Source organism: Rosa rugosa, chromosome 3 (genome assembly GCF_958449725.1).
Source record: "Rosa rugosa chromosome 3, drRosRugo1.1, whole genome shotgun sequence".
NCBI lineage: Eukaryota > Viridiplantae > Streptophyta > Magnoliopsida > Rosales > Rosaceae > Rosa > Rosa rugosa.
This window is the reverse complement of record NC_084822.1, coordinates 44171019-44184449: the sequence shown is the minus strand read 5'-3', so window position 1 is coordinate 44184449 and position 13431 is coordinate 44171019. Positions and strand designations below refer to the sequence as shown.

Below are 13431 nucleotides of genomic sequence, written 5' to 3'. Positions count from 1 at the left end.
CTATTTCTGAGTTTGGTTGGATCCTCTCATCTGCAAAAGGACATTTCTTTTCGTTTCGACTATGGAGAGAAAAATCCTGGTCCAGGCTCCAGACCCTGATAAACTAAATGTGGAGATAAAAAATGCAAATGATGAGCATAGTCGACTAAATGATGAATGGAAATTGCATGAGCAGCATATGCAGGGCTTTGGCAGAACAGGCTATTGAGGAAAGCAAACAGATCAACTTTTGGGAGAAGCAGGCACTGATTTTTCTGGGCTACCCCCTTTCCTGCATTGGATTGTATTTGAGAAAGATGGTAGAAAACTAGAAATGGAACAACTTCCTTCTGTAGCTTGTTGGTCTGCTACATTTGCCACATATATATCGGACAGCTCAAGGGGCTTACCTTGCTACCGAGTTCATTCTTGAGATAGGTTACTTGTTCCGAGATTGCTGGATCGAGACACAAGAAATGTAATGCGCCTTTCAGTGCCCTTGGAGCCTAATACTACTGGTTTCGACAATGCGGCTGGCACGGTGTTGTTTGAGACAACTAGAAAGGCAGAGCAGCTACTTGATGAATTTCAGTTTAATAGATCAGTAAACTTCATTTGAAAAACAGAAGTGTATTGAACAACACCAAATTTTTTTCTGATTTGTTTCCAAGTAGTTCTAAACAACTTAATCGGAGATATCACATCTCAACTTAATTGTTGAACTTTTTGTTATGTTTTTAAACACGATGGTGCAAGGATCTGATATGTGTATGTCAATCTGCCTCCGAACGTAACTTAAAGTTAGAGAAGAAAGAAATGTTGACTTATTCAAAGCAAATGAGTAAATGCAAATGGAGTGAAGATTAAAATTGTATAATGGTTTAGAAAAGTTTCTCAAACGTTTCTTTATAAGATTCTTTTATGGCAGCCAAAAAGAGAAAGTCTTTGGGTTCCCTTTGACAATGTCAAAAAAAATCTTTGTATCGAACTCTTCGTATTGGACGAAGTGTAGCTCAGTGGTTAGAGCGCCCACTACCTATGTACGAAGTCATGGGTTCGAGTCACTATGGAGGCAGGAGTGAAACCCTTTGATCCTCTTTTGAAAATAAGAAAAAAAAAAAAAAAAAAAACTCTTCGTATTTGTTAAATTTTCTCTTCATCTTTTTCAACACAAACATTAAGATGAAACACTTCGCCCAATTAGTCCGATCTGCAATGCCACTATAAGTTCTTCATAAAGTTAAACTTGTGAATCATTTTCCACAAGTTGCCTGAGTTAGCAACTCGTTCTCGTCACCCTATCACCATATTAGAGGTGTTTCAATTTTACCTTCAATTCCAACTTTTTTTTTTTTTTTTTTTTTTTTGCAAAGTTGCGTACTTTTTAGGTTTTCCTTCAAGAAACACTTTTGTCTTGCCTTTTGATTTAATACTCACTAATTCAATGATTTTTGTTGTTCATTGCAGGGATGTGTATGAATAACTAATTTACCCTCCTCTAAACAGTACAAGAGGGAAAAAGTACTCTACATATATCACTTTTGGCTCAAGCTGATAAAAGATCATGGCTAGAAAGAAAGTTTCAAGTCTACAATTGAGAATTACCCTAGAAACCACAAGATCCACGAACGTCTAGCAGAATTGCCAGGAAAATTGGGAGGTCGATCATTTCAAAAGATCTACCAAAACAGACAGTATAATAGACAACCATATGAGGACAATGCTCTAGGAATGTTGGAATTCGCAAAAAAATATGATTACTAATTGTAATTATCAGTGCGGTGAGAAGTTGACCCTAGATGAACTTGAGCATGGAATAACAAATATATTTCCTGAATTGGCACTTCATATTGTCAATTATTGCCTGATAAACAATATCAAGGTGAAGAATCTTCTTACATACGTATGGAATCAAAAAAGAAGAAAATGAAGCACAAAGTTTCAGGTAAATAACAGTAAATTTTAATTGAAAAAAAAATCTATTTTGCATACTATACTGAGTTCATTGTTATGCAGCGTTTTTGAAGGATGTAACAGCTGTTATGCTGATGGAGATGTTTAGGAGAAGCCAAAGAAGAAAGTCAGCCGCAAGTGAAGAGACGGAGAGAAGATGGGAGGCAACACAAAGGGAGAGGCTGAAAAGCAGAAAGTTAACATTAGATGAGATTAGTTTGAAACGCAATGTTTATATTTTGTGTTACGCATTATGAATTTCAATGAATTTGCTTAAGAGTTTTCAATTCTATATTATGTAACACATTATGAATTTCAGTTTAATAAATCAATAAACTTCATCTAAAGAAAAAATATGAATTTCAATGAATTTGCTTAAAAGATTTCAATTCTATATTATGTAACACATTATGAATTTCAGTTTAATAGATCAGTAAACTTCATCTGAAAAACAGAAGTGTATTGAACAACACCAAATTTTTTTCTGATTTGTTTCCAAGCGGTTGTGAACAACTTAATAGTTGACTTTTTTGGTTATGTTTTTAGACACAATGGTGCAAGGATTGGATATGTGTATGTCAATCTACCTCCAAACGTAACTTTTTTTTTTTGAGAATAAGAAACCTTTATTAATAAAAACCAAATTACACCATACGGGAATGACCGGTGGTGGACATGAACTCCCCACTCTCTTCCCTAAAACCTAAACCAGTTATGGGTCCGTCATCAAGAATGACTTCCATGAGCCGAAGGGGCCCAACCCCTAACCACCTATACCGCCCAACCTCTCGGGCTACAAGAAATCCCGAGAATCTTGATACCACCTCATAGACAATCGCCAGAAAAACCAACGCCCTCTTCCACACCGTGTCCCAAAGATACCAGACCACGTGCAAGGATCGCTCGTCAGCACATTGACCATAAGATAACACCGAAATTAAACCAATTCGTCCCCAGGAAAGACACCACATCCATGGCACCTCAAATTGACCCAACCCTAGCTCAACAGAGTAGGGACATGCGAATGACCAGAAAAACCTAACCAAAATCCTAATAAAAAACCTAACCAAAACAATTACACTAATTAAAAACTTGAAACAGCCCCACCTACCATCTTCCTTCTCCTTAGATGGCCCGCCGGCAATCCATCTCCATAACACCGCCCCGTCAAGCTCACATCGCTGGAAAGACACAGTCTGCACAGCAAGCCACGCCGACCTCAACTGTTGTCGGCCGAAACCAGAATTAAACCCAGAGCTCGACGAGTCCACACCGAGATCCAGTGCAAAACCCGCCATGCCTTGCCGCCCGGCCTTGTCCGTCCGCTTGATCCGCCTATCAACCCATCTCAGAGAGATAGCCAACGTCATACAATCCATGGCATATCGCAGCCACGATCTGGCCTCAGGCCACCTGCTCCAAGCCTGCATCGAATCCCAGCCACCCATCCTACACGCCTGCGCTGCCATCCGAGAAGAAAGAAACGTCATATACAACCCGGAAGGATGGATCCGAAACCAGATACGGAGCCCCAAACGTAACTTAAACTTAGAGAAGAAAGAGATATTGTTGACTTATTCAAAGCAAATGAGTAGGTGCAAATGGAATGAAGATTAAAATTGTATAATGGTTTAGAAAAGTTTCACCAACATTTCTTTATAAGATTCGTCTACGGTACATTAATGGATCAATATATCAAGATAAAAATAAAATAAAAATTAGTTCGATACAGAGATAAAGTTGTCTCAAACTAGTCCCACTAATTTATGGTGTCAATCTATCTCTCGATCAAACTAATTTTTATGTACCGGTATACTTTTCTCTATTATATGCCTAAATAACAAGCACCAATAACATTCTTAAAAAAAATATAAAAAAAGACCGACATGATGCTTGGCACAAATTGAGAAAAAATGGACCAACATGAAATCGTTAGAAAACTTCAAAGATACCGAGATAAAGCTCATACCCCAAATGATCTGCAGTTTCAACAGTTCTACAATTGCTTGCTGACATGCTGGCCATTTGAAATTTGGGGATTTAGATTCTGCGTCAAACATTGTTTTGGAAACTATGCTACAGAAGGAAGACAAGGGACAACAAGTCTCCTCGTACGTGGACTCTTCTATGGATCAAGCCATGGAGTCTAAGATGGTTAAGACAATATATACTAATTAGTATCACGGTAATATGTTATGAAGAGTTTTCTAGGGATCGAAACTTGTTATGACTAATGAGGGTTATGACCTGAGAGTCTGAGACTGAGGCAAAGAAAGTGCTTGCATTTTTTTTTTTTTTTTGAATAATGGTAATTCCATTGATAATAGCGCATGCCAAGAAGACCATTACATACTCACCCGCTGACACATAACAATGGCCAGATCAAGGTTTCGTGGAGGAGCCATAGTAGTACATAGAATAGACCAACTATATTTGAACTTATCGCTCACTTTAAAAGCGAGCCTATAAGCTATGGAAAAACATAGCGAATAGACAAGCCAAACTACACTCGTTAGGTTTCTAATACAAGAAACTTATTGTAATTAGACAAAAGCTAAAAACATAGGTTTGGGCCAAGAGCCTAAACCCTAGCCCAAAATTAGAAGCTATTGGACTAGGGTAGAAACCCCAGCCCAGAAACTCAAAGCCCACCAAAGCAAAGTCCACCTAAGGCCCATTCAGCCAGATCCGGTCCAGTCCACCCACTTCCACATCCCCGTCGTACGAACCAGCCCAACCCTGCTTCGTCCGCCGCACGCCGCCACGACCTGTGCCCGCCTCAATCTGCTCCGCCACGACCTGCGCCTCCACTAGCGCCCATCGCCTACGACCCAAACTGCACAGACTAAGACGCCTCAACCCACGCCACCAAGGAGAAAAAAAACCAAACCCCGATCCAAGAACTCATCTCCCACCACCACCGAGTTCAGACCGATAACGCCGTCATCAGGGTTCGATCGCCGGACCTGTTAGCACGACAACCGCCTCTCACCATCCCAGCTAGAACCACCAAGTAGCCTCGAGCAAAACTCCATCTGATGGAACAAAAACAATAGCCATGACTACCCGTCCGGCAGCAGACCCCACGACGAAGGCGAGGCCAGAGGCCAGCCCATTCGTCCGAGCGCCGCAGGACGAGAATGATTGCTCAGATCGGAACGCCGCCGGGCTTTAGGGTTCTCTCGTGGAGAGAGAGAATAGGGTATCTATAAGGAAGTGCTTGCATTGTTAGCTAGGATGCATGACAAAGTTGAAATATTCTTTTTGTTTTCTATAAGGAAAAAAAAATGAACAAATTAGATGAAGGAGCTCTCCGGCACTCGCTGTTTATGTTATCAAATAAGATTACCTTAGGTAGTTAGGTATCAAATGATGCAAATTTGAATTGATGAACCCATACATATTTTTCTTCTAATTTACACACAATCCACATAAACAAACGTTCCATATATAGTGTATGTCTTTTTTTGTTTTTTTTGAGTAAATTGAGGTCAGCCCTTTATTGAAATTGAGGGATTACAATGAGATGATGCAAAAATACATCAATAACCAAACTAAACAATACGAAAGAAAAGGATGCAAACATTGCATCAGAATACAAGGAAGAATAAATAATGCAAGAGTAATAGCGTCGAAACGCATGGCTGATTTTACACTACTGATTACAGCCGTGTAGTGAATTGAGTAGTCGGTGGTTTGACTATATACCCATGCAAATCCAACACACAAATCGACAAAAGTCAATTTGGCGCATAATTGAGGGCACTCTTCCACCTAAAGATCGAAGCCGGCCAAGGTTGTCAGAACATGGCCATGTTAGCAGACGATCTTTCACAAACAGATACCATAGACATGGATCTCGAATCCAATACCAATTACGCACAAGAGACCCAAACCAATCAAGCGACTGATATACAACCCACCAAAAATAGTGGGCCAAAGACCAAGCCCAATCTCCACCCGGATCCCAGATCTGAACCCGTTTGCAAAAACCTCCCGGATCCCAGATCCGGATCCGGGTCCTTCTGCATAGTCGTCGGCGTGATCCCTGATTTCCAGCCCACCACCACCGCCGGCTCGAACGCTGATCACCAACCCACCATCGACTTGGAGGAGTTGAAGACAGAGATCGAGCCAACCTGCATAAACAAGCCCAGAAACCATAATCACCTAGATTCCACAATCCCCACACAGCCGGGCTAGAAGAGAATACCCAGCCTGCCTCACTATCAGCCAAATTACCACCAAATTACCACCACGAACGACCTCCGAAGACCATGATCGGCCTTGCACTCCTTCAAGGTCAGAACTCAAAGTCTCTGTCCCCGAATCGCCGTAGATAGTGGTTTTGCAACGCCCACCATCAGACACCCTCTCTTGGCCAAGAACCAGGCAAACCGCCCCACATCCCCCATAGAAGGTAGGAAGAAGAGCAAGAGATGGACCAAGGCCCGTGAGTGACTCCATTGAAATGGAGGAGATGCAGGGGAAGACGGTCCCAAAGGAGGCGCCGCTACCCCAAACCCTAGCAGAGCTAGGTCAGGGTCACATCCGTTTAATAACACATAGACCATATATAGTGTATGTCTTAAAAGCACGTCCTAGATAATTTCATCCCTCTCAATATTTTGCTAACTACACAAAATAAAAATGTTTTTTTTTATACATATACTAACTAGTGTTCACACGGTTTATATACTGATTAGTGTTCACACGGTTTATATACTGATTAGTGTTCACATGGTCACCAAGTGACCACAGATTTTGTGTTCACTCACTATTGGATTTAGTTTCAACTTTCAAGGGTTGAGATTAAAACTCCTAAAAATTGTTCTTTTAATCTCAACTCTTAAGCTTAATAGCCAATTTGCTACTCTAGCTTTCATCTTGGTGTCAATTTGCTACCCTTGATTTTATTTCAGCCAATTTGCTACTCTAGGTTCTCAAAAAAATTAGCCAATACTAAGGATTATTTCTGCTATTTTGCTACATTTTCGTCATATTAATTTGTTTATTTCTTCGTCCAAACATGGATTAATTTTGAAAATCAAATGTAGTAAATGGCTAATTTTGAAAATTTAGGAAAGTAAATTGGTTAATCTTGAATACTTAGAGTAGCAAATTTGATGGAATTGTAGCAAATTGACTAAAATAAAACCTAGGATAGCAAATTGGCTAATTTTAAAAAAGGTTATTATCACAAATGGTACCTGAACTATACCTCAATCTTATCGATGGTACCTGAACTTCAATTTTGATCACAACCAGTACCCGAACTTTTCGATTTCACTTTAAATGGTACCTAGAGCCACCTCCGGTCACTATTCCGACTAAAAACGGCATGGGAGACGATCATAGTGATGATTTTTGATGATTTCGAGGGTTGCGATCATATATAGTGATGATTTTTTGGTAATAGACTTGCCTTGAACTTGTTTTTTTGTTTTTTGTTTTCTTAGATTTGGCTTTTTTGGCCGGAATAGTGACCGAAGGTGGCCTTAGGTACCATTTAAAATGAAATCGAAAAGTTCAGGTACTGATTGTGATCAAAATTGAAGTTCAGGTACCATCGATAAAATAGATGATAAGTTCAGGTACCATTTGTGATAATAACCCTTTTAAAAACCTAGGGTAGCCATTCGTGCACTCTTTGCTAATTGGTGCTTGTTAGAATACATAGATTTTGTGGAGAATCCGGGTATTATTCTAGGATGTTCTCTCTATGCTTATTGTAATTTGGGGTTCAGGCTCTACGTCCCCCCCCCCCCCCCTTGTATTCTTCAATTTCATTAATCAAGGCTTGAGGGCAGCCGCACCAGCCCCACTTCAAAAAAAAAAAAAAAAAACCTAGGATAGCAAATTGACACCAAGGTGAAACCTACTAACCTAGGGTAGCAATTTGGCAATTATGCCCAACTCTTAATATTAAATTCAAAGGTGAGTGACCACAAAATGACAAAATTCTTGTTCCCTAGTGATCGTGTGAACACTGTTTATTTCTTACACGCATACCATAGGCATGAGGCCAGTATCTTGAATGGAAAGTCTGCAATGCCAAAAAGAGAAAGTCTAATAAATGCTCTTTCACCTACACTTTATTTCGTGATTCTCGCGATAATAATGAAATTACAATAGTAAAATATTTAGTAAAAGCCAATAATGAAGCAATTTAAAAACATAGCGTCAATTATGCTGATTTATTTATGTTGATATTATGTTTACATTAATTTCATCCTCTCAATATTTTGTTAATAAAGACAAATTAAAAAAAAAAATCATTCGTAGTGGTCACATGGTCATCAGATGATTACAAATTTTGTAGTCACCTATCATTGAATTTAGTTTCAAAAATTAAGTTCGAAACACTTTAAAACCATTCTTCTCAATCCTCAATATAAAATCCAAAGTACTTCAAAATAATATATTGGCAACCAAACTCACGTAAATTACTGAAATATATGTAACACTCACTTTTAAATTTAATATTTTTTTTAACTAATCGACTTTTTTTTTTTTTTTGAATAAAACTCAAACCCAAAGGGTATATTCATCTAAAGCCAGAATAGGCCGTTACATACCATTCCGCTGTCATCTACATACAGACAAGAAGGCAGTGGTAGTACCACAGTGGTATATAGAAATAGACCTACCCTACCTGCTATATCTACGTTCATGAATGTCTGATCGACTTTATTAATAACGAAGGAGTAGAAAAAAAGAAATTAGTAACGTTATTAATAGGAGATTTATAGCTAAAATCATGCATGTAAACATGATTCACAAATTAATTGCACATTTAACCCACCCCATTCCCAGATATGAGGAAACATTCACTGCAGACTAAAATTAATATTCCTAATTTCCTATTATCAAAATCTTAATTACAGGAGAAATTTCTCAGTGAAAAATTAAAGACAAGATCAGAATCGCAAAAAAATTTTAAAAAAGCGCGTAGCTTTCCACGTGGCAAAACAAATCGTAACTCTACACAAAAACACGAACTCCTCATGACGAGTCCATGAAGCCTTTTCTTCTCCACACTCCTCTCTCTCTCTCTCTCTCTCTCTCTCTGTGTTCCGTACACTCCCAAACCTCGAAATTCCCCAATTCCCGAAACCCTAGCCGCCGGAGATGCCTACGCGGGCGAAGCGGACCAGGATTTGCAGCTCGCCGAGCTCCGGGGAGGCCGGCGTGATCCGCCAGCTCCCGCCGAAGGTGCCGGAGCAGTCCAATTGCCGGTTCGCGGCTTTCGGAAATGTTGTCAGTTCTGTGAAGCCATCGCCGGAGGAGGCGCGTAGAGATCATGCTCGGCCGGCGATTCTGACGTTGTCGTCGCCGGAGATTGTTTTTGTGGAGCCCGCGGCGGCGCAGGTTGATCAGTTCCTCGACGAATGCTACTTTTGCCAGAAGAGGATCCCTCAAAACGCTGATGTGTTCATGTACGGGTGAGGCTTCTTCTCTAAACTACGTCTCGGATTTTTATAATAATTTTTTTTTTTTAAATTATTTTAAGTAATTGTTTGCTCTGCTTCACTGGTTGGTAACAAATGTATAAGGATTACAGTCATTTCTGTTTGAGTGAAGTGTACATTTTTGCACAGTAAATTTAGTGAAATTTGATGTGTAAATGCAGACTTTTTGGTGCATTCTGTTCGGAAGTGTGCCGATTCCAGCAAATTTACAAGGACAAGGTAGCGGAGCAAGCACTTGTTAAATCAACTAGAACCGCCATCAACGGCACGAAGAGCAATGTGAATGGCTCATGAGTAGGTAAAAAGACCAAATTGGTGGCGCATGGCTATCATATTTTTGAGATTGGCCTGTGCTTTTGGTTGTTACAGTTGTAAGTATTTTGCATTTAAATTGCCTCATTTGGGTTATCAGTAGGTTATATATAGTAGTAACTAGCTCCATTTAGGATCAGAAATAAGAAGTTGGTTAATTTTCTTTTGAAGTACGGAATGTATTGCCATATTTTTGTTTCGGCATTGAAATGGAGTTAGCAGAGTTGTGGTCAAGATTTCCTCAGATACAAGTTATATAAATGATAAGAATCGTAAACATGTGCAAAACTTAGCCTGCCTTCTTTCATTGAGTTTGTTTCTTATCTGCAACTTTAGGTCTTACAGCTTTGGTTTGTTATTCTGTACTATGAATGTTCTGTTTGAATTGCATGATTGACATTTTGGCTTACATGTTTTCCTCATGAAGGAAGGATTACTTTGTTTTTCTTCCTACCAGAATGACCATCTAATATTCATATCTCATGAGAATTTGGAAAGATCTCACCGACTTAAAAGGCCCCTTCCTGTAATTATAAGAAACTTTTTGCTTAGAACCTGTTTCTTTTTGCTCAATTCCTTTGTCTTAAACCCTGTAGTAGTGTTCCAGTTTGAACCTACGGATAGTATGCACAAGTGTTCCAGCTGGTCCTTAAGTCTATTCTTCCTATGAACTTCCCTGATATTGCAACCTTCTTATTCAGCATTTTAAGTTTCTATTTGTTGGAAGTCCTTATTCAACATTTATGTATGTATATACATACAAACATATATGAGCAAGCTTTCACTTCAGCCTTGATATCTAATGTTATATGTAAACTCGTATATAGATTGCAGAACAACGAAGGAATGCCATTCTACCAAAAAACTTCTAGGCATATGACTTTCATAGAATGAACATGTTTGTGAGAAATGATTCTCCATCCTTGTGAACATGCTCTACAAATGATTACTCGATTTGCTTCTAGGTTTACGGGTATATTGTATTATCAATCTCATGTGTTTTTAGTAGTCGATAGTTAAGACATGAATATGGCCTTGATCGGAAACTTGACTTGTTACGCAATGGTGAATTCGGTTCCTCACTCCAAGAATTAGGTGAGTGAACAAATTTGGGTAGGTGCTATAATTTGCAGTGCTTTTTATTACTCGAGCAGTTAGGTGTGTAGTCAAGAGCTTGCTGGTAGTGTCACTACTGTGAACGTGCTATATCAACTTGAGGGAGACAATTAGGTGTGTATAGTTGTCACAACGTTATGAGAGCGTCCTTTTCTTTATCTGAAACAGTTTTAAAATGCTGTCTAAAGAGTAATTTGCTCAACTAGCAGGAGCATTTGTCTCGCTATTTCTTAGTTGATGAACTACTGTCATGTGCAGTTAGCTCCATGATGTAACATTAGTAGCTTTAAATTTATAGTAGCAGTAAATTCTTTTCAATAACTGGGCGTATTGTTGAGTCTTGATTTGAATGTGAACACAAATAGGCTGTAGGTGGCGAGAAAAAGGCTGATTGAAACAAGTAGCCACAATGACAGAATTTTAGGGGATACATATGTTTATCCGATGAAGTTACTGCTGCAACAGTTGATCTGCTAGCATTATATCACTTCATTATTCAGTGGTTTTTCGACTATGCTTGAATTTCATGTCTGCTGTAAATGAAGAGCTGAAGTACTGGGCGGCTCTTCCAAATTATGATAGTTGGCTCTTTTACCCTAGTAAATTTTGCTTCTGTACCTACCTGATTTCCAGGAGCACCGAGTTTTCTTGTCTTCCTTTCCTCTACAGCCCACGGCCCATTTAAGACTCCTTGTACTGTTGTACATGAGTCAACCGAACCTTGAGATTAGTTTTGGGCTTTTAACTGTTTACTTACTCAAGTAAAGAAAATTTGTACATTCTATTGGGTTAAACGTGAGCAAATTCTAGTAATTGTTTCAATGGTTTTTGACCCGATTGTAGTATTTGCTGCTACTATAATAAATACATAACAAAAAGTATATGACCCGTCAAACAGACCCTTCATCGGCAAGTAATGGGTTGTGGGGTTGTGCCTTCTTGTTATAGGGAAAAAATTATTACTGTGACAGTTGGAGTATTCAAAGTTGAAAACTTCACCACAAACTGGACAGTCCTACACAGACATGAATTCTCTGCTCGGGTTGTCGATGCATGAATGTGCGTCGAGCAATTTAAACCCAAGACATGTATTCTCAGTTGTACTCTAAAGCATACACTTTTGGCAACAAATATTTCATTGTTAAAAGTCGTAGATACATAGATACCGATGGAATATTTTGTCGCCAAAAGCTGATTATAAACGGGCACATTTTCTGACCAACAGTTCTTTGCTAAAACTCGGCCTAAAAAGAATAAAACTAAACATACTTTTGTCAACGAATTATTTATTGGGAAAAGTCTCTCCATTTAAAAAGTAAAATAAAAATATAAACCTTTACTAACAAATCTTTCACCATCAAAAACCTTAAATAAAAAATATATATAATAAAAAGAGACACACCAAAGCTACGAAAGTGTTCTTCTGCATGAACATCTGTAAAAAAAATATAATTAAATTGGATACACCCTTAAAAATAAAAGATATAGAGCACATTTTGTGGATGAATAAGTTATCGTTAATAGCTCCAATAAGAAAAATGAATTAAAAAGGGATTGTTGGACAAACTCCCATAAAACAAATAAAAAAATTTAAAAAAAAATGGACAAACTCTCACCATATAGGTAGAAGCTATCAATCCACCACTTTGCCTACCAACATGACGTTTACACTGCTCTCCCACAATCATTTTGCATAATTTAGGCTAGGGGTGGACAAAAAACCGAATTGAGGCAGAAAACTGGCCGAACCGGACCGGTTTTTCCGGTTCGGTAACCGAACCGATTACATTGTGACTGAAAATTGGCAGAATCGGACCGAACCGGACGTAAACCAGGTCAGCTTCGCTTTTATATCTTCAACCAACCGGTTAAAACCGGACCGAACCAAAATTTAAATAATTATTTTTTAATTATTTTTTATATATTTTTTTATATCTGTCTTCAAATTATTGGTGGAACACAGCACTTGTGTAGACCAACCCACACCCGATCACACCTTTAGAAAACCCTAAGACCATGTATCCACTTATCCAGCGCCTCATTTGAGTCATTGACTCATTTTACGCCCTCAGCGCCTCTCTCTCACTCTCACTCCGTCCGCCTCTCTTAAAAGCCGGCAGATCGATCAACCTCGACCGCCTCTCACTATCGCCGGCTCGCCATCCAGGCCTCCACAACTCTACCTCTCTCTCGTCGGCTGTCGCCCTCAATTGAGTCAACTCTCCCTCTCTCCAGATCGGGTCGGCCTCTCTCTTTTCACTTTAATTTTGTGTTTTGATTTTAGGGACTTAGGGTTCTGATGTAGGGATTTCGAACACTTATCTGTGTGTTTTCATGTATATGGATTCTATTTAGGGCTGTCAATTCCGACACGACCCGATAACACAACTCGAAACCCACACGATTAAAAAGCGGGTCGGCCGTGGGTCAACCCGCTAACACGAAGTGAACCCGTATAACCCGATTATGCTATACTTATTCTTGAAATTTTGGACGTTGGGAGTATTTGATCATAGGATTAGATAATTTGAAATATTTTGCTTTATAATTATTGGATTTAATTATTTATGAATATATAAAATTATTTATATTCTTCGTC

The 13431-nt window shown here is 39.0% G+C and overlaps 1 protein-coding gene across 1 annotated transcript; it reads left to right on the top strand.

Annotated features, from left to right (window-relative positions):
• The first annotated feature begins 8968 nt into the window (after positions 1-8968).
• LOC133740138 (FCS-Like Zinc finger 5-like) lies at positions 8969-10044 on the top strand. Its single transcript, XM_062168058.1, has 2 exons — positions 8969-9377; positions 9566-10044. Exons 1-2 carry the CDS (start codon positions 9064-9066, stop codon positions 9696-9698), a joined length of 447 nt encoding a protein of 148 aa, XP_062024042.1. The 5' UTR covers positions 8969-9063; the 3' UTR covers positions 9699-10044.
• Positions 10045-13431: the final 3387 nt, after the last annotated feature.